The sequence below is a fragment of the Geotrypetes seraphini genome, chromosome 13 (assembly GCF_902459505.1).
Source record: "Geotrypetes seraphini chromosome 13, aGeoSer1.1, whole genome shotgun sequence".
Classification (NCBI taxonomy): domain Eukaryota; kingdom Metazoa; phylum Chordata; class Amphibia; order Gymnophiona; family Dermophiidae; genus Geotrypetes; species Geotrypetes seraphini.
In genome coordinates, this window is record NC_047096.1 from 56,287,582 (window position 1) to 56,312,187 (window position 24,606).

Sequence of the window (24,606 nt, forward strand, 5' to 3'; positions counted from 1 at the left end):
AAGACAGGGGAAGCCTCTGCTTGCCCTGGATCGATAGCATGAAATATTGCTACTCCTACAGGCCTCGCTTAGAGGTACAGTGCGCCTGCATTCTCCCAACTCTCGACATTCGGTGCCTTCCAAAAGAGAATTGTGACACCAGGGCTCTGGCGAGGCCTCCCCGGATCGGGGGGCAGCTGTCGGCCTTCTTTCTGGAATGGCTGAAGATAACCTCAGACCAGTAGGTTCTGGAAGTACTCAGGGAAGGTCTTCGACTGCTTTTCTTCCGGCTGGTGGCGGTCTTCTTCATGTCCTCTCCTGAGGCCAATCTGGACTGGGTGCGCCAGTTGCTGGATCTGGCGGCTATGGAGCCGGTTCCAGAAGGTGACTTGGGCTCTGGAGATACTCGATTTACGTTGTCGTGTCAAAGAAGGACTCCGTCGATTGCAGACCAATTCTGGACCTCATGGAGGTGTATGTATTCTTGCAAGTTCCACATTTTCGGTTGGTATCAGTGCATGCTGTGTTTGCAGCGGTGGCACCCGAGGAGTTTTTGGCTTCCTTTGATCTCATGGAAGGGTATCTACACATCCCGATTTTCCCAGATTCCTGCGGTTTCGTGTTCTAGGGAGGCATTTCCAGTTGGCTATGCTCCCTTTCATTTGGCATCGGCGCCCTGAACCTTTACCTAGTTCATGTTGGTGGTGGCTGTCCTTCTGCGATCTCTGGGTGTTTTAGTGCATCCATTCCTTGAGTTTTGGCCAGGTACTAGGGACCTAGTTTGGCCACCCTGAGAACGGGCTACTGGGCTTGATGGACCATTGATCTGACCCAGTAAGGCTATTCTTATGGTCTTATGCTTGAGACTCAACAAGGACTTGAAATCTTTTAGGAAGGAATTGAAAACTCATTTATTTGTACATGCATTTAATCTAATATGGAATACTTTTCTAGATAGGATGTGTATAATTAGATAGTCTAATAGCAAAAGATAGATGTGATAGCTGACATGTTGCTTTCAATGTTATATGTAAAGAGATTTTAATGTAATCTGCTTAGGTTTTAAGCAGAATAGAAATTTTAAAATAAATATTTCATCATTACTGAGTGAATGCATAAAGGCACCAGTTTTACAATTAGATTTATTGTGTTCCTTTGACTTCTGCTTATTTTAGATAGTATTAGGATTTCTGGACCTGCTTATAACTGGTTCCAGGGATTTTTGTTCTTGTACAAGCTCTCGGGATGATGAACGGATGGTTCTTGTATCTCTATTAGCTTCAGCTGCAGGACAACTAAAAGATCCCTCTCCTTTAGGCTACCTGCCTGGGAGCTTCCTGTCTTGCTTCAGTTTGTTCCAGCAGCTTCACTGCTTGGTTTAACAGTTAATTCTGCTCGTGATTTGTTTTCACTTTCTAATCTTATTTTGATTTTTTTTTTTTTTGCGGGTTTGCCCACGTGCTGCGGATCAACTCCGTGCAAGTGATCTTTCGGCGGGAGATCACAAACATGTTAACGTTTGTCTGCTTCTGGAGGGTGCTCTGTAAGCCTGAAACTGCAGTAAGACCTCTGGACAGCCTGCAGATTGAATCGGGTTTCTAGGTTTGGGAGCCATCTCTTCCCTGGTTCGTCCACAAAGGGGTAGAGCGCAGGCTGCTGCGGTTCCGAGGAGGTACGCTGGGATCGGAACCGCGCCGCGTGTCTTCCCTGATTTCCCTGAGGGGCCTGATGGTCGTGATCTGAGGTGGCAGGGAAGTTGAGGCGGCCAGAAGATCTGAAATCCCAGTGTAATCAGCTCCTGAGGTATGATCTCCCTATGCTTGCACTGTGTAATGCTGGCTGCCATTGAAATGCATTGCAGCACATGTCTGAGAGTGGTGTCTGTGAGTCACAGAGTTTGCCGAATTTGGGGGGTCCTCAAATCGGGGTTTTGGGGGGTTTCCCTGCATGCCCTGGTACCCCTGACCTGTAAAATCCTAAAATCACCGTTTTTAGTGTTTTCCTGCATTTTTAACGGCCAATTTTATGTCAATATCGGCACCTGCAGTGGCCATCTTGGATTTTATTTAAAGTTTTTAAAACTATATTTTTTGGACTTAGAAGCTTCGTTTTTGCTCCAAACTTCACAGTTGGCCACCTCAGGACAGGATGGCAAGGACTCATACTGTAAATCTTGCGGATGGTTTGCGGTTGCGCAGCCGCATATTCTGTGAACCATGGCCCGTCAGGGGCATTTCTAGTGTGTGTATTCCACACTTTCCTCCTCCGGAGAGGACCTGCTTTCCTCTGTTGCTGCCAGAGTCGCGTTTCCAGCGTCCGGGACGCCGCAATTGTGCAAGGAGGGCGTTTTTGCATAAACGCAGGTGCAGTTCCAGGGAAAGTCTCATCGATCTTCAACAAGTTCAAATCTGAGTCCTGCTGATCGGCTCAGGCTGCCGAGGACTAATTTCCGCCGGACATTGTGGATATGTTGTCTCAGGCTTTCATGAGAAAGCGGGCTATGCCTGTGTCTCCCTTTCAGACTGCGGTGCAGCAGTCTGCACAGCCTTTGGATTCCAGCATGCCAATCTGATCCTTGCTGGTATGCCTGAACATCAGCAGCAACTTCCCGCTACTGTCATGGTTCCTGCATCACTTTCTAAGCCATTGTTGTTGCAACGGAGGTCGGAGGTCCCGCTGCGTGACTAGCTAGTGGATCTTGGAGATTCCCAGAACGCTGATTCTCACGATGTGGGAGAGTATCAGATGGTGCGCAGGCTAAGTCCAGTTGCCTTCCTGATTTTTATCTCTGAATTTTGGACAGAATTTTGGTTCCGACTGCAGTTCAGGCGGAGTGTCTGATCATGTGTTCCACGTGCCCATTTTCCGCTGCATTTCCAGATCATGAGGACTCGGCTGAAATGCTCTTGGAGGTTGGGGGGCCCTTGAGGGTCCCCTGAAGTATGCTAGGGCCATGGTTAAATTGTATCCCATGGCTTCGGCATTTTCCATGCGCCTAGTCCTGCCATGGATGGATTCGGCGGTGGCTCAGGTCCCCAAACGTATCTCCTTGCCCTCGGATGGAGGGGTGGTCCTGCCGGATGTCTAGGACCATAAGCTGGATTTTGTCTTGCAGTGCCTTTTTGATTCTGCTGCGACGGGGGTGCGAGCTTCAGCGGCTGCTTCCTTTGTGGCCTGGGCATGTCATACTAAACCTCTATCATATTTTGACGTTTTTTGCTACACTGGGAGCTTATTCAGTTTGTGCTAGGAAATTGTTATGACTTCACCAGTGGTCGGGAGATTCTTCATTCAAGGCTGCTCTGAGCGAGCTGCCATTCAAAGGTTTGCTCTTATTTAGCCAGGGTTTGGATGACCTTATGGCAAGTGTGCAGGACCGTTAGCCTCAGGTACTTCCTGACCCTGCTTCTCGTCCGCCCAGGGGGCCGGGACGGCTGAATTTTCGTCATTTCAGGAGTACCTCACAGTACGCCGGACCCTTTGTGGTGGGACGGCATTTCGGAGCCTCCTACAGGCCTCGCTTAGAGGTACAGTGCGCCTGCATTCTCCCAACTCTCGACATTCGGTGCCTTCCAAAAGAGAATTGTGATACCAGGGCTCTGGCGAGGCCTCCCCGGATCGGGGGCAGCTGTCGGCCTTCTTTCTGGAATGGCTGAAGATAACCTCAGACCAGTAGGTTCTGGAGGTACTCAGGGAAGGTCTTCGACTGCTTTTCTTCCGGCCGGCGGCGGTCTTCTTCATGTCCTCTCCTGAGGCCAATCTGGACTGGGTGCGCCAGTTGCTGGATCTGGCGGCTATGGAGCCGGTTCCAGAAGGTGACTTGGGCTCTGGAGATACTCGATTTACGTTGTCGTGTCAAAGAAGGACTCCGTCGATTGCAGACCAATTCTGGACCTCATGGAGGTGCATGTATTCTTGCAAGTTCCACATTTTCGGTTGGTATCAGTGCATGCTGTGTTTGCAGCGGTGGCACCTGAGGAGTTTTTGGCTTCCTTTGATCTCATGGAAAGGTATCTACACATCCCGATTTTCCCAGGTTCCTGCGGTTTCGTGTTCTAGGGAGGCATTTCCAGTTGGCTATGCTCCCTTTCGTTTGGCATCGGCGCCCTGAACCTTTACCTAGTTCATGTTGGTGGTGGCTGTCCTTCTGCGATCTCTGGGTGATCAGAGCTCCCTCGTGGGAGCAGGGCCGCTTGGCGGTTCGCCTAGTGGTGTCTTGGCTGGAACGTCTCGGATGGGTGATCTATCTGAAGAAGTTCGCCTCGTGTCGACCAAAGTATTGGAGTACCTGGGTATACGGTTCGACACAGGGCTGAACCGGGCGTTTCTTTAAGAATCCCGAATTCTGAACCTGCAGGTGTTGCGTCTCATGGTGGCAACCATGGATGTCATCCGTGGGTGAGAGCTCACCTGCGTCCTCTTCAGTTTTCTCTTCTGTAAAGGTGGAATCCCCTGAGAGCTGCACTGGGGATGCTGCTGCCTGAATTGGTAGCGGTACGTAGCAGTATGCTGTTGTGGTTGAACCCAGTCACTCTGTCCACAGGTCTTCCTCTGTGGGTCTTGGATTGGGTGACCCTGACTAAGGTCAAGAGTTTCTTCGGTTGGGGAGCAGTTTGCATGTCTGTCCTGGTTCAGGTCTGAATCAGAGAGAGCCGATGGTCGATTGATCGGCTGGAGCTACGAGCGATCGGTTAGCTCTGCTATGGTTCCAAGTGTATCTTCATAGGACGGCTGTCTGTGTGTTCTCAGCCAATGCAATGGCTGTTGCCTATGTCTGCTGTCAGGGGGCGTGAAAAGTCCCCTGCTGGGATTGGCGGCTCGGATGCTCTTTCCATGGGTAGCGCATCATCTCTTGGCTTTATCCATGGCTCATGGGCCATGCCAATAGCGTTCGGGAAGACTTCCTCAGTTGTCAGTCTCTGGACCAGGGAGCATGGTCCCTGTCCGGGCTGGCTTTCGCTCCTTCGATCTGATGGCGTCCTAGTGACCATGAAGGTGGACATATTCTTCAGCCATCGAGGTGAGGTCGGCGGCGTCAGACTCGACACTCTGGTTCAACCTTGTACCACAGGGGACCTTCTGTGCGTCCTGCTTATGTGGTCCAGGATAGGGCGTGTTTTGTACCGGGTGTCCTTGCACAGGAGCCCGGTGATCCTTGTGGCTTCGGACTGGTTCGCAGACCTCGTGAGGTTGAGTTCCGGGAGTGGTCTGCGTCTTCCATGCCATCAGCAGTTCCTCACGCAGGATCAGTTTGCACTTCAAGATCTGGACCGCTTTGGTCCTGCGGCCTGGCGCTTGAGCAGGTAGCCTTGACAGCAAGGGGTTAGTCCTCTGCGGTTATTGTCACACCCCTGCAATGCAAGCGGAAGTCGCCGGTCTCGGCCTACGCGAACGCCTGGGTATGTTTTCGGCTTGGTGTGTGGTGCTCCAGGTGGACTCTTTGGGTTCCGTCAGTGGCTCCGGTTCTGGACTTCCTGCAGGCTGGCCTTAGGAAGGGTCTGGCAGTCTCCTCTCTACGTGTTCAGTTTGCGGGCCTCTTTTGTTTGGGTCCCTCTTCGTTCAGGAGTTCTCTAGCTTCTCACCCGGCTGTTGTCCGGTTCTTGCAGGAGGCAGGAAGGCTGGGGCCTCCATTACGATGGCCTTGCCATTGTGGAGCCTGAATTTGGTCCTATGCTTCCTGACTCGTCCGCCCTATGAACCCCTGGATGAGATTTCTCTGAAAGATCTTACCATTAGGACAGTCTTCCTGGTGTCGGTCACTTCTGCACAGCAAGTATCAGAGCTTTCAGCTTTGTCGTGCAGAGATCCTTTTCTCCACATCGCGGAGTTGGCGGTGATTTTGAGGACTGTGCCTTCTTTTCTTCCAAAAGTGGTTTCTTCTTTTACCATAAACCTGGGAGTTCGGTTGCCGGCCTTTTGTTCCTTCGGATTCCACATCTAGGGGTCCATGTTCTGCGGTCTCTGGCTATCTGGCACCGTCTTTTGAAATACCTTGGGTCCACTACCGACTTACATCTGTCGGCCCATCTGTTTGTCCTGGTGGGCCCCGCGCGTCGGGGTAAGCCTGCTTCCGAGTCTTCTCTTTCGCGTAGATGCGAGCAGCTAATTCCACAGCCTATGTGGTGGTGCAGAAGAAGCCTCCCCTTGGGGTGGAGGCTTCCTCTCATGAGGAATGGCTTCCTTGTGGGCTGAATCTCACGCGTTCTCGCCTGTGGAGATTTGTTGGGAGGCCCCCTGGGCTTCCCTTCATACCTTTTGCAGGTTTTCCAGACTTGATGTGGCGGCTACAGTGATACGGTCTTTGGCGTTTCTGTTCTTGCGGCGGGCTCATCAGGCTTCCCCTGAGTTTTAGAACAGCTTTGATACTTCCCATCCGTTCAGCATCCCGAGAGCTTGTACAAGAATGAAAGATTAGGTTTCTTACCTCTGCTAATCTCCCTTCTTGTAGAGCTTCTCGGGATGCTGAACACCCACCCTTCTGTTTTTTTGTCAGATTCGCAGGTCACCTCTTCAGTATCTGGTAAGCTGGATTTCTGTCTTTGACTAGCCTCACTACATTAAAAAAAAAAATTTCATGCGTATTCCCCTTTGTTGGGTTTAAGAGTTGGTGGGGGTTTCCCGGGGGGGGGGGGGGTGCCCCTTCTGATCTTCAGGCTGTCCCTGTTCTAAGATTTTCCTGGGTTTTGCAGTTTATGATGTTTGCATTCTCTGTTTGTTTCCAGTTGGCCATTGTTGGCCGTAGTTTTTGGTATAATACGATATTGAGCAGCATTTAACTGGTAGCGGGAGTTCCCGCGCCCTCTTTCTCTTTTCTTCTGTTTCCTGTTGTCATAGGTCTTTGTGGCTTTTCTGCTAACTGAAGCAAGACAGGAAGCTCCCGGGTAGGTAGCCCAAATGGGAGGGATCTTTTAGTTGCCCTGCAGCTGAAGCTAATAGAGATACAAGAACCCATCCTTTCAGCATCCCGAGAAGCTCTACAAGAAGGAAGATTAGCAGAGGTAAGAAACTTAATCTTTCAATGTCACACTGTTATGGGGGGTTAAGGGAAAACCTTGCTTGATGGATCAATGTAGGGTTCATAAGGATCCCCTTTATCCCCACATTTATTTAATGTGTACATGCATTCTCTCAGTTATGAGCTGGACAAGCATGGGGTATAATCCTACAGCTATGCAGAATAAATTTTTAAAAATGTTTTAAAAAGGCAGTTGTAGAGCTCAAGGAGATCATTGAGAATGAACAAATAGAAGATGGTGATGGGCCTTGGCTTGAAAAGTGTATTGTCATTGTGTGACTAGAAATTGTGCTTTTTTGTTTATGGGATCACAGTTATGAATGCTCTTCATGGACATTTGAGGTTTTGTACATCATTCTTGCAGTTTAAAAAAAAAGTTTTAAAAGCACACTTATTTACATTAGCTTTTATGGCTACTTGAAGATGAGTTTGGTAGAATGGCGGTAGCTGCTAGGATATAAGTGCCATTGATGTAGTACTTTAAGACTGTTCAACCAGATTGGCTGATATTGATATATGTTGTGTTGTCCTATAAATTAATTCCATCTTGTAATGGCTCACAAGGAATCAATACAAAAGAGCTATTCAACCTGATCACAAATTTATTTGACACCGCTCACTACACCACATCCACACACAACACTAAGTTACCCTCTGCAAATGACTTAGCACTGTACTTCGATTCAAAAATTAAAAACCTTAGAATCCATTGTTCAACTAACGACCCTAGTGATCATCAAATAGCTCTCACCCAAGGAAATGATATACCGGCAGACATGATCTGGAGCTCCTTTCAAGATTTAGAGTGGGATAATTACACCCGACTATATAACAAATACTCTAATTCCTATTGCGTTCTGGATTCATGCCCCCCAGAAATCATGAAAGCGGCACCTTTAAAATTTAAACTATCGCTGATGCAATACTTGGCTCACAACCTAAAAACTGGGAAGTTTCTCTCTAATAATGGTCACATAATAATAACCCCAATTCTAAAAAATCAAAAAGAATCTTCAGCCCTAATATCCAACTACAGACCGGTAACATCCATTCCGTTTATTGTAAAAATAATGGAGGGATTGGTACACATCCAACTGATGGATTATCTTGATCAGTTCTCTCTCCTACATGAAACTCAATCCGGTTTTAGACCGTTATTCAGTACTGAGACAGTAATTGCGGCTATCTTAGACAATCTGCGCCTACTGTTTAGTAAGGGCCTTAATGCCCTGGTTATGCAATTCGATATGAGTTCTGCTTTGATCTAGTAGACCACGAGAAACTGCTGCAATGCCTAGACGCCATTGGTATCAGGGATGAGGTGCTGAACTGGTTTCGTGGCTTCCTTATATCCCGCACTTACACAGGTATGTTTTAATTATGAGCTTTCAAACACCTGGAGCAATCCATCCGGTGTGCCACAAGGGTCTCCACTATCTCCATTGCTTTTGTTTTGTTCTTTTGCACTGTAGAAGTTTAATATTAATCCACAGCAAGGATTCCCAAACTTTGCACACAAGGGTCAAAGAGCACAAACCAAATCATAAAGGGTCAGAATCGAATGAGGGGTTTCCTTCCTTAGAGTTTGCTAAGTATGGGGTGAGAGGAGTCCTCTGGAGGCAGATGTCTGGCTCTTTTGATGATTTTAAATGCTGGGACAGGGGGAGACATGAGAAAGGGTCATGGGGAGCATGCAAGATATTCAGACACTACTTCTAGATTTCTAGGAAGCTGGTAACTGTGCCATACTTCGGATGGTTCCAAATTCCTCACTGCTCCACACTCTGCCAGTGCCAATATTACCCTCAAAAACAGGAAGTGACTTCATAAGGGGTGGGACTGGCACCAGAAACAAAAGAGGGTGTAGCAGTGCCTCATTATAGAAGGTCCTACGGCATCCCTCCGCTTTAGTTCCACTGCTGCACATTGTAGAAAGCAGTAGTGGCAGAGGAAATAGAGGGCAAAAGACAGGTGTGATTCTGGATCAGCCATAGGAGAAGAATGCAGATGCTAGTGCGAGGAGGGCCAGTGGAAAAGAAAGCAAATATGCTTGTCAAGAGGAGGAAGAGTGAGTGTGCAGTGGACTGGGATGCCAGACACAGGCTGCATAGTCAGATGATGAATTAGGATGGGGAGAAATATAATGGAAAACAAGAAAGGAAATATTGAGTAGGAGAAGGATGGGAGACTGTTGACATGGTAGGGTGGAGGGCCACAAAGAACAGATAGGGACACAAAGGGGGATGCTGGACTCGGAGTAGATGTAAATATAAAATCATAACTGTTTGAGGCTTGAGCAGATGGGATTAGACTGAGCTTTTGGGGATGTGTACAAACTCTGTTCCAGTGTCATTCTCTGTATTTGTCAACATTTGCTCATTTCTGATCTGAAGAAGATGGTATTGCCTTTAAAAGCTAATCAAATTATTTTTAGTTCATTAGTTTAATAGAAATATATCATCTTCTTTTCTTTTGTTTTATTTCTATTTAGTGGGGCTACAACACCATTTACTCCTATTTAAATAATTTGTTTATCCTAGGACAAGCAGGCAGCATATTCTCACATATGGGTGACGTCATCCATGGAGCCAAGCACGGAGAGTAACAAAAGTGAATGACAAGTTTTAAGAAACTTAACAACTGCCCGCACCACACATGAGCAACTGCCTTCCCACCCACGGAGGCTCACGGCACCTCAGTTCTTTTTTTGCAGAGTGAAATACTGTTTGGCTGGACTTCATTCAGTCTTAAGTTTGCCTTCCCACTTTTGCAAATTTTTATTTTTCTTGACAATTAAATTCAATTTCGATTAAGCAATTTTTTCCGTCTATGTCAAGATTTTTGATGGGTTTTTAAAAGTGTGTCACATATCAGTGGTCTATTTCAGCTGCAGACCAACATAAAGTGTCTACAGTGTTTAGGCCCTGAACACAAAATAGAGTTGCTCTTACTGTTAAAGTTTAAAAATCCCGCTCTCTTAAAGCCCGTTGCATACAACAAGGGCAGTTATTCAGTGCTACCATGGATGTTGCCAAATCTTCACAGGCGTCGACATTGACTTGGGCACAGTTTTTTTTTAAAAATAAAATGAGAAATGGGTAATAATAATAATAACTTTATTCTTCTATACCACCACAATCTTGCGACTTCTAGGGGGTTTAAATCAAGAGAGCTGGACATTCAGCGAAATACAATAAGCAGATATTCAGAGGAAATATAGAGAGCAGAGACCTTAAGAGGCAATAGTATAGCAATACAATTTGCAGAGCAAAAATATAGGATGTACATTTTAGTAGGTAATGTCCAACAGGACCTGTTGGGAATAAATAGCAAAGTAGAATTACGATAAGATGAAGATAACAGAATATATATATAACAGTGCTATAAGTTCTGGTGGGATAGGGAGGGGAGAGCGGGTCAATTGTTTAGGTATTTCTGGAACAGGTATGTTTTTAGGCGTTTCCTAAATTCCCCGTAAGTAGTGGGCGAAAGCAGTTGGTCTAGGTCTTTGCCCCATAGGGTTGCTTGGTGTTTTTTCATTTTGCAGCCTCTAACTGGAGGGGAGATGAATTTTGAGTGTGTGTTTCTCTTGAGTTTGTTATTAGAAAATGAGAAAAGGTCCGTTATGTACTTGGGGTAAGGCTGTATAGTACTTTGAAGCAGAGGCAGGCAAATTTAAACCTTACTCGGGCTTCCGTTGGTAGCCAGTGCAGCTGCCGATAGTAGGGCGTCACGTGGTCGAATTTCTTCAGCCCGAAGATAAGTCTGACCGCAGCATTTTGCATTATTTGGAGACGTCTCATATTCTTTTGTGAGATTGCTAGATAGGCGATGTTGCAGTAGTCAAGTTGACTCAGTATGAGTCCTTAGGGATGCCCACAGGAGACATAGAAATATGAATATAGTTTGGTAACTAATCCTTCTCTGGTTGTAGCACAAAAGCTGCAGGTAGGCAAAGAAAAAAAGCAAAGAATAAAGGACGATGTAAACTACAGTTAGTCCCAGTTCTACTGACCAGGAGATAACAGCTCTCATTTCTTCCTCAGCAGCTTCCCCCATAGTAACGGAAGTAAAAACATTAACACTCATTCGGTAGCCTGGCACAGAATAAAGGCTACCACTTAAATTTAAAATACTTAAAAGAGCCAAACCAACAAAGGCCGTTAAAAACCCCACCAGCACATTCCAACAAAGGACAATCCTCCTTTCTTTCTTTCCTACTACCCCCACCCCTCACCTTTTTTCCTCTTGTTCTTTTTCCCTTCCTACTGCAGTTCTGTTTAAAAACAACTCTGCTAGAGAGTATCAGCTGAGCTACATCATTTTAGGCTCTCACTCTGAACAACGGACTTCAACCATCCCTCCTCCCCCCCCTCCCCCTGTCCAGCAGTACCCTAGCCTAGCCGGGACTGACTTTTACTGTCTCGTATCTGCCGGGATTCCTGCTTCCTCGTCTTCTCTCCGCATCCCCTCTCCTCTCTCTAGCCTGGTGGCAGCTCTTGTGCTTAGCTGCGGTTTCATCAGGCAGGCTTGGGGCCTTTGTTAGGTCAGCTTAGCAAAACTCCTCGAGGCTGTCTGATGAAACCACGGCTAAACACACAGAGCTGCCACTAGGCTAGAGAGAAGAAAGGGGGTGTGGAGAGAAGAGGAGGAAGGCAGGAGTCCCGGCAGATACGGAACCGTAAAAGTCAGTCTCGGTAGGAGCAAGTCAGCTGACACAAGCGCCGGAGCCTCTCTTGCTGCCCATTGTCTCAGAAGGCATACTAGTGTGCCATGGTACACAGTTTATGATACCCTGGTCTAGACAGTATGTTGCATGGTCAGCCTATGATGCTTTTGAGATGTTCACAGCGCACGCTCAAGGCTTGTAATAAAGTTGACTCGTGGAATTTTATTTTGATGATGTTGGGTGTTTTGTCAGTTTTACTTGTGACTGATCTTGTTTGCTTTCATTTTCTCGCAGATGTGGGTGGGTATTTTGAGGCTGGCACTTGGCTTCGCTTTAACATTTTGTCTGCCACTATGGAAGCTTTCAAACAACTGGCCAACATTCAGATCATGCCAGTGCCTGGGTACAACCTAACCAGTGAAGAACTTCAGTTCAGTTTCAGCACTACCATAGCCCCTGCTGTGCTGCTCTATGTCAGTTCCTTTGTCAAAGATTACCTGGCAGTCCTTCTCAAAGAAGATGGTGAGATGTGTACATTAAAAGTCAAGGAAAACTACTCAATATACGTATCATTATTTCTTGGGGAAAGGGTGAAATAAAAGCACTTCTTTTTGTCTACCACTCATCCATCCAGTCTTGTGGTCCTTATAATGCAGGTTTCTTCCTGGCCGACTTGCTTAATCCTCTTATACTGGCAATGATATTAGAAGCAGGATATCAACACAGTGTATGCCCACAGGATCCTCGCACAAGCTACACTTAACCATGCCTGTGTTGTGAGTCTAATACCACTGCCAGTGCTTGCATGAGGTATGCAAGTCAGAGGGAAAGATGGGTGACCCATGCATTCAGTGATTGGGAAGAAGTCTGAAGCATTTGGTTTGATGGCAGAACATGCTCTTGGAGATTTGTGGATCCTAGCAATATATCAAAGCTTCCTTCTTAGAGTTGGAATGATCAAAGGAAAACACCCTTGTTATAAACTAATGTCTCTGTTACAAGATAAGGTGCCGGATTATGCCATGTTTATTCCCTTTTATATGATGAAATATTAAATTCCATAATTAGATGATGAAAATAGGGGAATAACCTAGACTGGTCAGTGTGGGGTGTTATAGTACAGTAGAATGCCCAAGGTTGTAACTTATAGAAGTGAAGGGGCTTTTTTGATACAACATCTAAGTTTGGACCTGGGAGTAGTGAAAATATACATTTTCGAAACAATAGAATGTCTCTCTCTTTTTTTTTTTTTAATGGCCCTTAGTGTATCTATCTTTTCAAGTTTATTAAAAATGTCTTATACTAGGTAGTGTACAATACTAATAATACATAAAATAGATACAATAAAGCCAAATTAGAAAATTAACAGAGATGTCCAAATGCAAAAAATGTCCAAAACCAAGCCACTTAAAGTGGGGCCACCATCTATACTAGACTAGCCACACAAACATTCCAGCACTACTGTGAACTTCACATAAATGGTGCTGGGTACCTACACGTCTCACTAGAACCCCCTTAAATTGTATGCTGTGCTCTCCAAAACACCTCCAAATCCTACTGGACCTGTGTCTACCACTCCAATAGCCCTTATGGCTACAGGTGTTACCTAGATGTAGGTACAGAATGTTTTTGGCAGGTTTTGGTGGGCTCACAAGGATTGGACAATTTCCTGCTGGAAAAGGGGATAGAGGGGTATAAATAGAGGAATACTGCACAGGTCCTGGACCTGTTGGGCCGCCGCGTGAGCAGACTGCTGGGCATGATGGACCTCAGATCTGACCCAGCGGAGGCATTGCTTATGTTCTTATGTAAGTGTGTTATTAGTTAGGGTGGGATATAGTCCTGGGTCCCCTTCTCTGGAGTTCACTGTGCTGACCACCAGGCTACTCCAGATATCCGGTTGCTGTTGTAGGACTGGCCATTCTATCTGCAGCTGTCATAAGAGACAAATATGTACTGTTTTATGCAGATCTTTGGGGGATAGGAGGGGTCAGTGACCACTGGGCAGTGTAGCGAAACCATGCCTTCATCCCTCCAGTGGTCATCTGGTCAGTTTAGGCACCTTTTTGGCTCTTATTCATTTTTAAAACAGGTCTAGTCCAAATTGTGCCCTGGATGTTTTATAAAAAGTTCAGTTATTGCTGCAAAACATCCAGGTGCTAAGCCCACCCATAACATGCCTCCTAGAGATTTAGATGCACTGTAGACAAAAAGCCTATCAAAACATCTAGAAAGTTGGTTTCGAAAATGGTGACTTGGACAGTTCGGCAAGAAAAATGTCCAGGTGACACTTTATATTGCTTTTTTGGATGTCTTTCTGTTTTGAAAATGAGCCCCTTAGTACATAACCTTGATTTATCCCAGGACAAGCAGGCAGGTATTCTCACTAGTGGGTGATGTCATCCGACAGAGCCCCGATACGGACATCTTGAAAGCATGTCTTGCTTGAAGAAACTTAGAAGTTTCGAGATGCCCGCACCGCGCATGCGCCAGTGCCTTCCCGCCCGATGTACCGGGCGTGTCTCCTCAGTTCTTTTCTTTCCGCGGAGCTGAGAAGTTATCTTCAATCTGCGCTGACTGAATTTCAGTTTTTCTTTGCCTTCTTTGACCCGCGTTTTGGTTTATTTCTTTGAATTCACTTTACTTTACTTTATTTAAAAAAAAAAAAAAAAAAAAAGTTCAAAATTATTTCTTCTGGCGGTTCGGCCGGCCCGGCCTCGTGGCTGCGGCCTACCTCTTTCGACATTGCAGCGTCGATTTTCCGGCCTATGTCACGGCCAATCACCGGTTTTAAAAAGTGCAGCAAGTGCCAGCGTGCGATTTAGTTGACGGACCCGCATCGACGCTGCCTTCAGTGTCTTGGTCCGGACCACGTTCCGAAATCGTGCAGGCCTTGTTCCACGCTCACTGCGCGCTCGTTTAAGCGGCGTTGCTTACTTTGGGAGTCGATGTTCAAGATGGAGACTGCCAAGGATCTGTCTGCTTCTACATCTGCTGAGGTTTCACCGATTCGCTCGAAACCTGCATCGACGACTTCCGCATCCGGCATCGTGAAGCCAGCATCGTTTACACCAGCTGCGGCTTCCAGTTCCGCTGCGGCGCCTGCCTCTGTCTCTTCGGTTCAGGTACCGCCTTCCACTGTCCCTCCCGTGGTCATCAAGGTGCCCAAAGCTACTAAGCAGAAGCACTTGGCCGCGAAGGAGCGCGAAGACCGTGCAGGAGGACCCCCTTTCGGTGCGGATCCCTCCATATCGGCTTCGCTTCGATCCCTGCTGGAAGCTCAGTTTGTCGAGCTTATGCAAACTATGGGACCTCGGCTTATCGCCAACATTCAGGGTGAAGTACGAGCACCGGTCCCTGAGGGCGGTCCGCCCCCTCCCCCTCGCCGCTCGATCTCGCTGCTCGACGAGGGGGATCGGCGGAGGGCGGCGGATGCCTCCAGGAGGGCTTCCCTTCCTGATATGCCACCTTTAGAGCCCATTACTCCTCCAAGGCAACAGGGCGCTGGGACAGTCCCTGATATTCAGGAGTCCTGGGCATACTGCATCGCAGGAAGAGTTCTTCCGCACTCCATACCAGACTTGGGTGGCGCTGCGTGAGTCCGCGTCCTTGCCACCTCTGCGATCCACCGCTTCGAGCCCCATCCATTCCTTAGAGGCTTCGGGGGATCGTGCGATGCACAGAAGTTCTCGCTCCCCATCCCGGCACCGGGAGGGGCATCGTTCTCGTCATTCATCTCGACACTCCTCACGTCATTCGGAAGTGTCCCCACAGAAAAAGATGCAACGTTTGGGATACTCATCGTCCGATGTTTCCCAACCGGAGGGACCAGAGTATGAGGAACCATCTACCTCTTATTCTCCATGCCGGTCTCAGCTCTCCCTAGACCCGGAGGCTTCCACTTCGTCTAGTCCGTCTCGGCGGCCGGCCTTGGCGGACCAATTGTCTTTCTCATCTTTTCTCCGACAGATGGCGGATGACTTAGATGTGACTTTGGATACTGGATCTAAATATTCTAAAGAGTATTTGGATACGATGCATTTGCCTCACCCTCCGGCGGAGACTCTTCGGCTTCCTTTGCATAAATTGCTGGACCAGACTTTCATGCGCTGTTTTGAGACACCGTATTCTATCCCTGCGGTTCCCAGCAAGCTGGATGCTCGATACCGCATCGTTCACCACAAGGGGTTTGAGGGAGCTCAACTTTCTCATCAGTCTCTGCTGGTCGAGTCTTCTCTCAAGCGTTCTCACCCTTCCCAGGTCTATGCTTCTGTGCCTCCGGGCAGGGAGGGGAGAACGATGGACAAGTTTGGTAGACGAGTTTACCAAAATTCGATGATGGCGACTCGAGTGCTCAATTACAATTTCTTCTTCTCTTCTTATTTGGATTTCTTCTTGCCGGTCCTCCGCAAGTTCGTCCCTTTCATCGATGCTGAAGCTCGTTTCCAGTTTGAGGAGGTGGTGGCAACCCTGTCCCAGTTGCGGCTGCAGCTGATGCAATCCTCCTACGATGCCTTCGAGCTCTCGGCACGTGCTGCGGCCTGCTCAGTCGCCATGCGTCGCCTGGCCTGGCTTCGCACTATTGATATGGATCCGAACCTCCAAGACAGATTGGCTAATGTGCCTTGTGCGGGAGCGGATCTATTCGATGAGTCTATCGAGACTGTCACTAAAAAGCTTTCGGACCACGAGAAGTCTTTTCAATCCATTCTGCGTCCTAAGCCTAAGCCTCAACAGTCTCGTCCATCTAGACCGCCTCAAATCTACCAGAGGCGTTATCAACCAAGACAGGCTCCCCTAGCGAGACAGCCTGCGAAGAGGCAGCCTCCACAGAAGTCTCAGCAGAAGCCTCAGATGCCGGCTGCACCCAAGGCCACTCAGCCCTTTTGACTCTCTTCCAGGGAGCATAACCGACGTTCTGTCTTCCCTTGTTTTTCCCATCGGGGGTCGACTCCACCATTTTTATCATCAATGGGAGTCGATCACCTCGGACCTTTGGGTCCTTACCATCGTAAGAGAGGGATACTCTCTTCATTTCCAACGGGTCCCCCCGGACCACCCTCCAAGAGAGTATCCTTCCAACTCGATGCAGTCCGCTCTTCTTCTACAGGAGGCGCAGGCTCTGCTTCGGCTTCGAGCCGTCGAGCCGGTGCCAGTAGATCAGCAAAACCGGGGGTTCTACTCCCGGTATTTCTTGGTTCCGAAGAAGACGGGCGATCTGCGTCCCATTTTGGACCTTCGAGTCCTCAACAAGTTTTTGGTCAAGGAGCGGTTCCGCATGCTGACCCTTGCCTCTCTCTACCCCCTACTCGAGCAGAACGATTGGTTATGCTCTCTGGACCTCAAGGAGGCCTACACTCACATCCCGATTCATCCGGCCTCCCGCAAGTTCCTCAGATTTCGGGTGGGACATCTACATCTGCAGTATCGAGTGCTCCCATTTGGCCTTTCCTCTTCGCCCAGAGTCTTCACGAAGTGTCTGGTGGTGGTGGCCGCTGCACTCCGGAACATGGGTCTTCAGGTGTTTCCATACCTCGACGACTGGCTCATCAAGGCCCCGTCGGCCCCAGAGGTCATTTCGGCGACCTTGACCACGATTTGTTTTCTGCAGAGCTTGGGCTTCGAGATCAACTTTCCCAAGTCACATCTTCAGCCCACCCAGACTCTCCCCTTCATCGGGGCGGTCCTGGATACCATCCAACTTCGAGCGTTCCTCCCTCCTCAGCGCATGGACGCTCTTCTTCTACTCTGCCAGTCAGTGTCTTCTCGCCCGTCCATCTCAGCGAGACACATGATGGTCCTCTTGGGTCACATGGCATCCACAGTTCATGTGACGCCTTTTGCCAGACTACATCTCAGAATTCCTCAATGGACCTTGGCATCTCAGTGGACTCAGGTCTCCGACCCATTGTCCTGACACATTGTAGTCACTCCTGCTCTACGGCAGTCTCTTCTTTGGTGGATTACCTCTTCGAATCTATCCAGAGGTTTGCTGTTTCACTCTCCTCCCCACCAGAAGGTTCTCACGACCGATTCATCGAACTATGCATGGGGAGCTCATCTGGATGGTCTTCGCACTCAGGGGTTCTGGACCAGTGCGGAACGACTCCATCAAATCAATCTTCTGGAGCTCAGAGCCATCTTCAATGCTCTTCAGGCTTTTCAACATCTCCTTCACGACATGGTGGTCCTAATTCGCACCGACAATCAGGTCGCCATGTATTATGTAAACAAGCAAGGAGGCACGGGCTCGGCCTCCCTTTGCCAGGAAGCTCTTCGAGTCTGGGATTGGGCGGTCCGCCACAACACCTTCCTCAGGGCTGTCTACATTCAGGGGAAGGACAATGTCTTGGCAGACAAATTAAGCCGTCTTCTCCAACCTCACGAATGGACGCTCAATTCCAAACCCCTTCATCAGATATTTGCACAATGGGGGACACCTCAGATAGACCTCTTTGCAGCCCCCCACAACTTCAAGCTGCCTCAGTTTTGCTCCAGGATCTACACTCCTCTCCGCCTCGAGGCAGACGCCTTTCTACTGGAGTGGGGGAATCGCTTCCTTTATGCGTTTCCTCCTTTTCCTCTCATTCAGAAGACTCTGGTCAAGTTAAGATCAGACCGTGCCACCATGATCCTGATTGCTCCTCGGTGGCCCAGACAACCTTGGTTCTCCCTTCTACTTCAACTCAGCAGCAGGGAACCAATCCTTCTTCCAGTGTTTCCTTCACTGCTTACTCAACATCAAGGTCTCTCCACCTGACAGCTTGGTTCCTTTCAACATAACCCCTCACCAGTTCTCTCAGGCTGTGAGGGAGGTCTTGGAGGCTTCCAGGAAGCCTGCTACTCGACAATGCTATTCCCAAAAATGGACGAGATTCTCGACCTGGTGTATTTCCAATGCTACAGAACCTCAGAAAGCTTCTCTATCGTCTGTATTGGACTATCTTCTACACCTGTCCCAGTCTGGTCTCAAGTCTACTTCTATACGAGTCCACCTGAGTGCTATTGCGGCTTTCCATCAGCCTCTACAGGGGAAACCTTTGTCTGCTCATCCTGTGGTTTCCAAATTTATGAAAGGACTTTTTCATGTCAATCCTCCTATCAAACCTCCTCCTGTGGTTTGGGATCTCAATGTTGTCCTGTCTCATCTTATGAAGCCTCCATTTGAACCTCTCAAAACGGCTCCCCTTAAGTATCTCACCTGGAAGGTGGTTTTCCTGGTGGCCCTCACGTCAGCTCGCCGAGTCAGTGAGCTTCAGGCCCTAGTGGCAGATCCACCCTTCACTGTATTCCATCATGACAAGGTGGTTCTCCGTACTCATCCAAAATTCTTACCTAAAGTGGTCTCTGAATTTCACATCAATCAATCCATCGTGCTTCCAGTGTTTTTTCCAAAGCCTCATTCTCATCCTGGGGAATCTGCTTTGCACACTCTGGACTGTAAACGTGCTCTGGCTTTCTACTTGGATCGCACAAAGCCACACAGAACTGCACCTCAACTTTTCGTCTCCTTTGATCCAAACAAGTTGGGACGACCTGTATCGAAGCGCACCATCTCTAACTGGATGGCGGCTTGTATCTCTTCCTGCTATGCCCAGGCTGGATTATCCCTTCCCTGTAAGGTCACAGCCCACAAGGTCAGAGCAATGGCAGCCTCTGTAGCCTTCCTCAGATCGACACCGATTGAGGAGATTTGTAAGGCTGCCACTTGGTCCTCGGTTCATACCTTCACCTCTCATTATTGTCTGGATACTTTCTCCAGACGGGATGGACAGTTTGGCCAAACTGTATTACAAAATTTGTTTTCTTAAGTTGCCAACTCTCCCTCCATCCCATTGGGGTTAGCTTGGAGGTCACCCACTAGTGAGAATACCTGCCTGCTTGTCCTGGGATAAAGCAATGTTACTTACCGTAACAGTTGTTATCCAGGGACAGCAGGCAGCTATTCTCACGTCCCACCCACCTCCCCTGGGTTGGCTTCTCAGGCTAGCTACCTGAACTGAGGAGACACGCCCGGTACATCGGGCGGGAAGGCACTGGCGCATGCGCGGTGCGGGCATCTCGAAACTTCTAAGTTTCTTCAAGCAAGACATGCTTTCAAGATGTCCGTATCGGGGCTCTGTCGGATGACATCACCCACTAGTGAGAATAGCTGCCTGCTGTCCCTGGATAACAACTGTTACGGTAAGTAACATTGCTTTAATGGGTGTTTCTAAATAACCATTGTACATAAAGTAAACTAAAGTGTTAGTGTCAAACTTCTATGGCTCATCCAAATCTTCTGTGGTTGTAGTTTCTGTTAGCCTCTCTTCTCTTTCCCCTCCCTGCTTTGTCTTCGCTTCTAAAGTTCTACACCCCTTTTTTGAGGCAAGGTAAACTCCAGGTCTAAACTAACATCTTAGGAAGTGGTAACTTTTTTATTCATACGCCACTGCCTTTGAACTTCAGTAAGTTTTGGCTTGTGACACTGGGTGCAAGAGGAAGGGTGTGAATAACCACATCTTCTGCATGACACATTTTGAACTTTATTTGATAATCGCAAATAACGGAATATCTAAGTGATTTAAAATATAAATAAAGAAATGAAGGGAGAATAATAATAATAATAATTTTATTTTTTATATACCGCTATACCCTAAGTTCGAAGCGGAGAAGAGAGGTTAACATACAATGAGGCAATGTTTAAAATAGCATTTAGCATTAATTTTTCCCAGTGCTTAATTTTGGGTGCCATTTACTGAATCCAGCCCAATATGTTGCCCTGATCCTGCTCAATGCCATTTCTCCAAAAACTAGTTTGTTTTGTACTTCAGGCAGCTTGCAGCTACGATATCAGCTTGGAACCAGTCCATACATCTTCACATTAAGTGACAGAAATCTAACTGACGGGAAGCCTCATAGTGTGAACATTACTCGAGTCTACAGAACCCTCTACATGCAGGTAAGAGTGTACGCAGAAGAACTGAAAATGTTCCAGAGCCCACAGTCAAATATCATGAAACGTGTCTTTCTAGTGCATTTCTCACCCACATTTAAAAAATTGGAATAGAAGTCCCAAAATGCTGGTTTTGTTTACTTTTTTTTTAGCTGTAAATTTTGCCTGATCTTTAAAACAAACCCAAGTTGTCTTTTAATTATTGTTTTGCTTGGGGGGTTTTTATATCCTGTTTTCAAGGGTAGGGGGCAATTCTATAATTTGGTGGCTCAAATTTGATGCTTTAGTGTATGCTGAGCACCAATTGCATTATGTACCAGCTTCATTTGTTGTGAACCGCCTAGAACCATTTTGGTCTGGCGGTATATAAGAATTAAATTATTATTAAATTATTATTATAGAATAATAGTATAAGTTGGCTTATCCCAGGACAAGCAGGCAGCATATTCTTGTGGGTGAAGTCATCCACGGAGCCCCGTTATGGACAGATGCTAAAGTGTACGTGCACTTTAAGAACTTTAGAAAGTTAGTGACGGACCGTACCGCGCAAGCACGAGTGCCTTCCTGCCCGACATATGCGTGCGCCTCCTCAGTTCTTAGTAAGATGAGAGCTGAGTGGATATAATAGCCTCGAACATTTTGGTCAGGAGAGGAATATTTGCTATAGGACGATAGCTGGAAGGGGAGGATGGGTCTAGATCAGCTTTTTTCAGTAGTGGGGTCAGGGCAGTGTGTCCCATTTGTACGGAAAATAGGCCAGATAATAAGGCTGAGTTGATAAGTCTGGTGAGAGATGAAATAGCCTGCGTGGAAATTTTTTCGTAAAGGTAGGAAGGGAACGGGTCCAGGGCACATTTGCAGGATCTTAATTTGTGGTACAGTTTAGAGACCTGAACTTCGGATACCTGCTCAAAGACTGTCCAGGATCTGTCTACTGGGATAGGGTTAGTGTCATTGGGCACCAGAGAATTGTAAGTGACTGCTGATGGAAAAGAGCTTCTTACAGTAGCAACCTTTTCGTTGAAGAATTTTGCTAGGTCGTCCGCTACTGGATTCTTCTTGTTTTTGCCTTCGGGTGTTTCTTCAATGGTAGGGCCTTCTTTTTCACCTCAGTCTTCGCCTTTCAATTTGGCTGAGGCAGTTTTTCCTTCCATGTCCCATCCGTTAATCGGCTTTAAAAAGTGCAGCAGGTGCCAGTGCACCATTTCTTTCACCAACCCTCATAGCTGGTGTATATAGTGCTTTGGCCCTGAACACCACATTGAGACTTGCGCATGTTGCTCAACTCTTAAAAAACGCTGCATTAGAAGCCACATTCTATATCACCTGTTAGATCGGTATAGTCCTTATGAATGGGTAAGATACCTCACTGCTACCAGCAGGTGGAGACTGAGAACAAAACTTGTATATTAGGACAGACTCCCCCCTAGCAATCCAGTCTATCTCAGTCTCCAGCAGCAGGAGGTAAGACTAATTCAACTCCCCTCTTAGTACTGTTGGAATTTGTTTTGGACTCCTGAGTTCTCCTTTTGTGCTAGACAGAGCTTGGACGGGTCTGTTTGAGGATCTGTCCAACCTTGGGGTTGTTAAACCGGGTCTCGTGCTGGGTCCCTCCCACCACCTTCCTCCACCTCCCCAAATTTTTGTACAGGTGCCTCAGCCTGCAGCCTGGCCCCTATGGTTGGTCAGGCTTCCAGCTTTAATAGCCGTGGAGTCTGTTCTGAGTAAAAAAATAAAATAAAATCCTGAGGCTGTGCCGGTCTAAAGGGCTCATTTCCCTTTAAAACTACAGTTTTTACTGTATTTCCTCATCTAACCGGCACTTTTTAGTAGTTAGGGTGGTTTTCAGCACTTTTAAAAGGAAAAAGTACTCGTGCTCCAGACGCAAGGTACTGTGCAAGCGTTGTGCAGGCTGGAGCAATGGGGGAGCCTCATTGGCAGCAGCTGCAGGCAGCAAGGGCACCCCGCCGCATGTACCTCGCAAGGCCATGAGAGACGGAGAGGAGATGCTGGGCTAGAAGAATGGAGGGAGAGGATATGCTGGAAACTGTGAAATTGTGGGAAAGACCAAGGGACGGGGGTGGCAAGGAGATGAATGAGAGGAAGATAGTGAGTACAGAAGTAGAAATGTGGTAGTGAGGAGTAGATGAAATACAGAAGGTTATAGGAGACTGGGAAAGGTGTGAGAAGGGAAATGGGAGAGTTAAGCATGAGAAAGGGAGATGGGAAGTTGGTAGGTAGCTGAAAAGTAAAAAGAAGGAAAGGGTGGTATTTGAGTGGATGGAAGAGCAATAAAGGAGAGATCAGTATATTAAAGACAGGTGTAGTGAGGGAATGAAACAAGACAGGAGAGAATAGGGTTACCAGACGTCCGGGAAAACCCAGACATGTTCTCTCTTCAGAGGACTATCTGGGTGCCTGGACGGATTTTCCAAAATCCAGTAGTTTGTCCAGGTTTTGGAAAGCTCTGACCTCCCAGCCAGATCTGGAGGGCCTCTGAGCATGCGCAGATGAAATCACATACGTCCGTGCATGCTCAGAGACCCTCCAGATGTGGCCAGGAGGTCGGAAAACAAAGATGAGGCTTTGCGGGAGGTAGGGCTAAAGGCAGAATGGGGCAGGGCCATGCATCCAGGTTTCTCCGGACAAAAATCTGGTACCCTAGGAGAGAGGACTTATGGACAGCAGCCACTGGACAGGAAATTATCAAAAGACAAAGGAATACAGAAGAGACAAAATGGGACCAGTATGTTGGAAAAATAATAAAATATCCAGACAGCAAAGGTAGAAGAAAGTGTTTTATTTTAAATTTATTACCTGGAATATGTTAGATTTGGGATTTGTGAATCACAGATCTGTATATTATATCCAGTGGCTTACCAGACAGCTGATGGGGGGGGGGGCCCTGAGCTCAAAGTGGGGTGAAAACTACATTTTCTTCCCTTCCTCTCTCTCGCCCCCTGCCAAATGCAAATAAATACCTAAGCTGGTGGGGATCCCAAAGCCCTGCCAGCTGACGACCTCTTTCTCTAGTTCAATGGCCAGAGCTCCTCAAGCTCTGCAGCTGGTGGCAGCTCAAGGACTATTCTTATGTTCTTATATTAACTACAGAGCTTGGAGATTTTTGGCTGCCAGACCGCAGGAGGTGGTCTTCAACTGGCAGGGCTTCGGGATCCCCAACAGCAACATAGAGGTGGCTCATTTTTGGTGGATCTGCGTCCAGGACCTCTGTGTGTTCAGTACTAAAAGATGTGAATATTTGGCTTTATTTCTCCATTGTTGTGATACTTGCTGGAGTATAATTTCTTGGAATTCCCAGTTCAGTTTCTATTTGTGATCCCTTGTTCTTGATTTTGTAAAGGTCTGGGTTTTGGAAGAAGTCATTTAAAGTTGTATGAAAACCTGATGGGACTAGGTATGCCTTGTGGATTGAATTGAGAAGCACTGGACTGGCAACCAGGGCAGCCCAATTCAAATCCCACTGCTGCTCCTTGTGATCTTGGGCAAGTCATTTACCACTCCATTATCTTATGTACAAACTTAGATAGTAAGCCCTCCAGGGACAGGAAAATATCTAGTGTACCTGAAGGTAACTCACCTAAGTTTCTACTAAAAAAGGTAAGAGCTACATCCAAAATAAATAAAATTATGAAGGGGATGGGCGACTTCCCTATGCGGCAAGACTAAAGCAGTTAGGACTTTTCATCCTGAAGAAGAGATGATTCAGGGGAGATATGATAGAGCTCTATAAAATACTGAGTGAGGTGGAACGGGTAGAAGTAAATCACATGACTAGGGACATGCAATGAAGCTACTAAGTGATAGATAAACAATCTGGAGAAAATATTTCTTCACTCAAAGTATAACTAAATTCTGGAAATCGTTGCCAGAGAATGTTGTAAAAGCAGTTAGCTTAGCAGGGGTTAAAAAAAGGTTTGACTAACTTCCTAAAAGAAAAGTCTAAAACTTTTACTTATTCCTAGGATACCTGTGACCAGTGGCCACAGT

At 47.3% G+C, this 24,606-nt stretch overlaps 1 protein-coding gene across 2 annotated transcripts in view; it reads left to right on the top strand.

Moving 5' to 3' along the window:
• CNTNAP1 (contactin associated protein 1) overlaps positions 1-24,606 on the top strand; it is a 412,393-nt gene that overhangs the window by 206,907 nt on the left and 180,880 nt on the right. Inside the window, exons 19-20 of one of the 2 annotated variants that reach the window (XR_004536808.1) lie at positions 11,958-12,185; positions 20,481-20,604. Coding sequence is in view for 1 of the 2 variants with exons in the window: in XM_033918597.1 (XP_033774488.1) it covers positions 11,958-12,185; positions 20,477-20,604 (356 nt within the window). In the remaining variant the exon portion in view is untranslated. Of the gene's footprint in view, positions 1-11,957; positions 12,186-20,476; positions 20,605-24,606 lie in introns of both variants that reach the window. The other variant, XM_033918597.1, reaches the window with a different exon arrangement.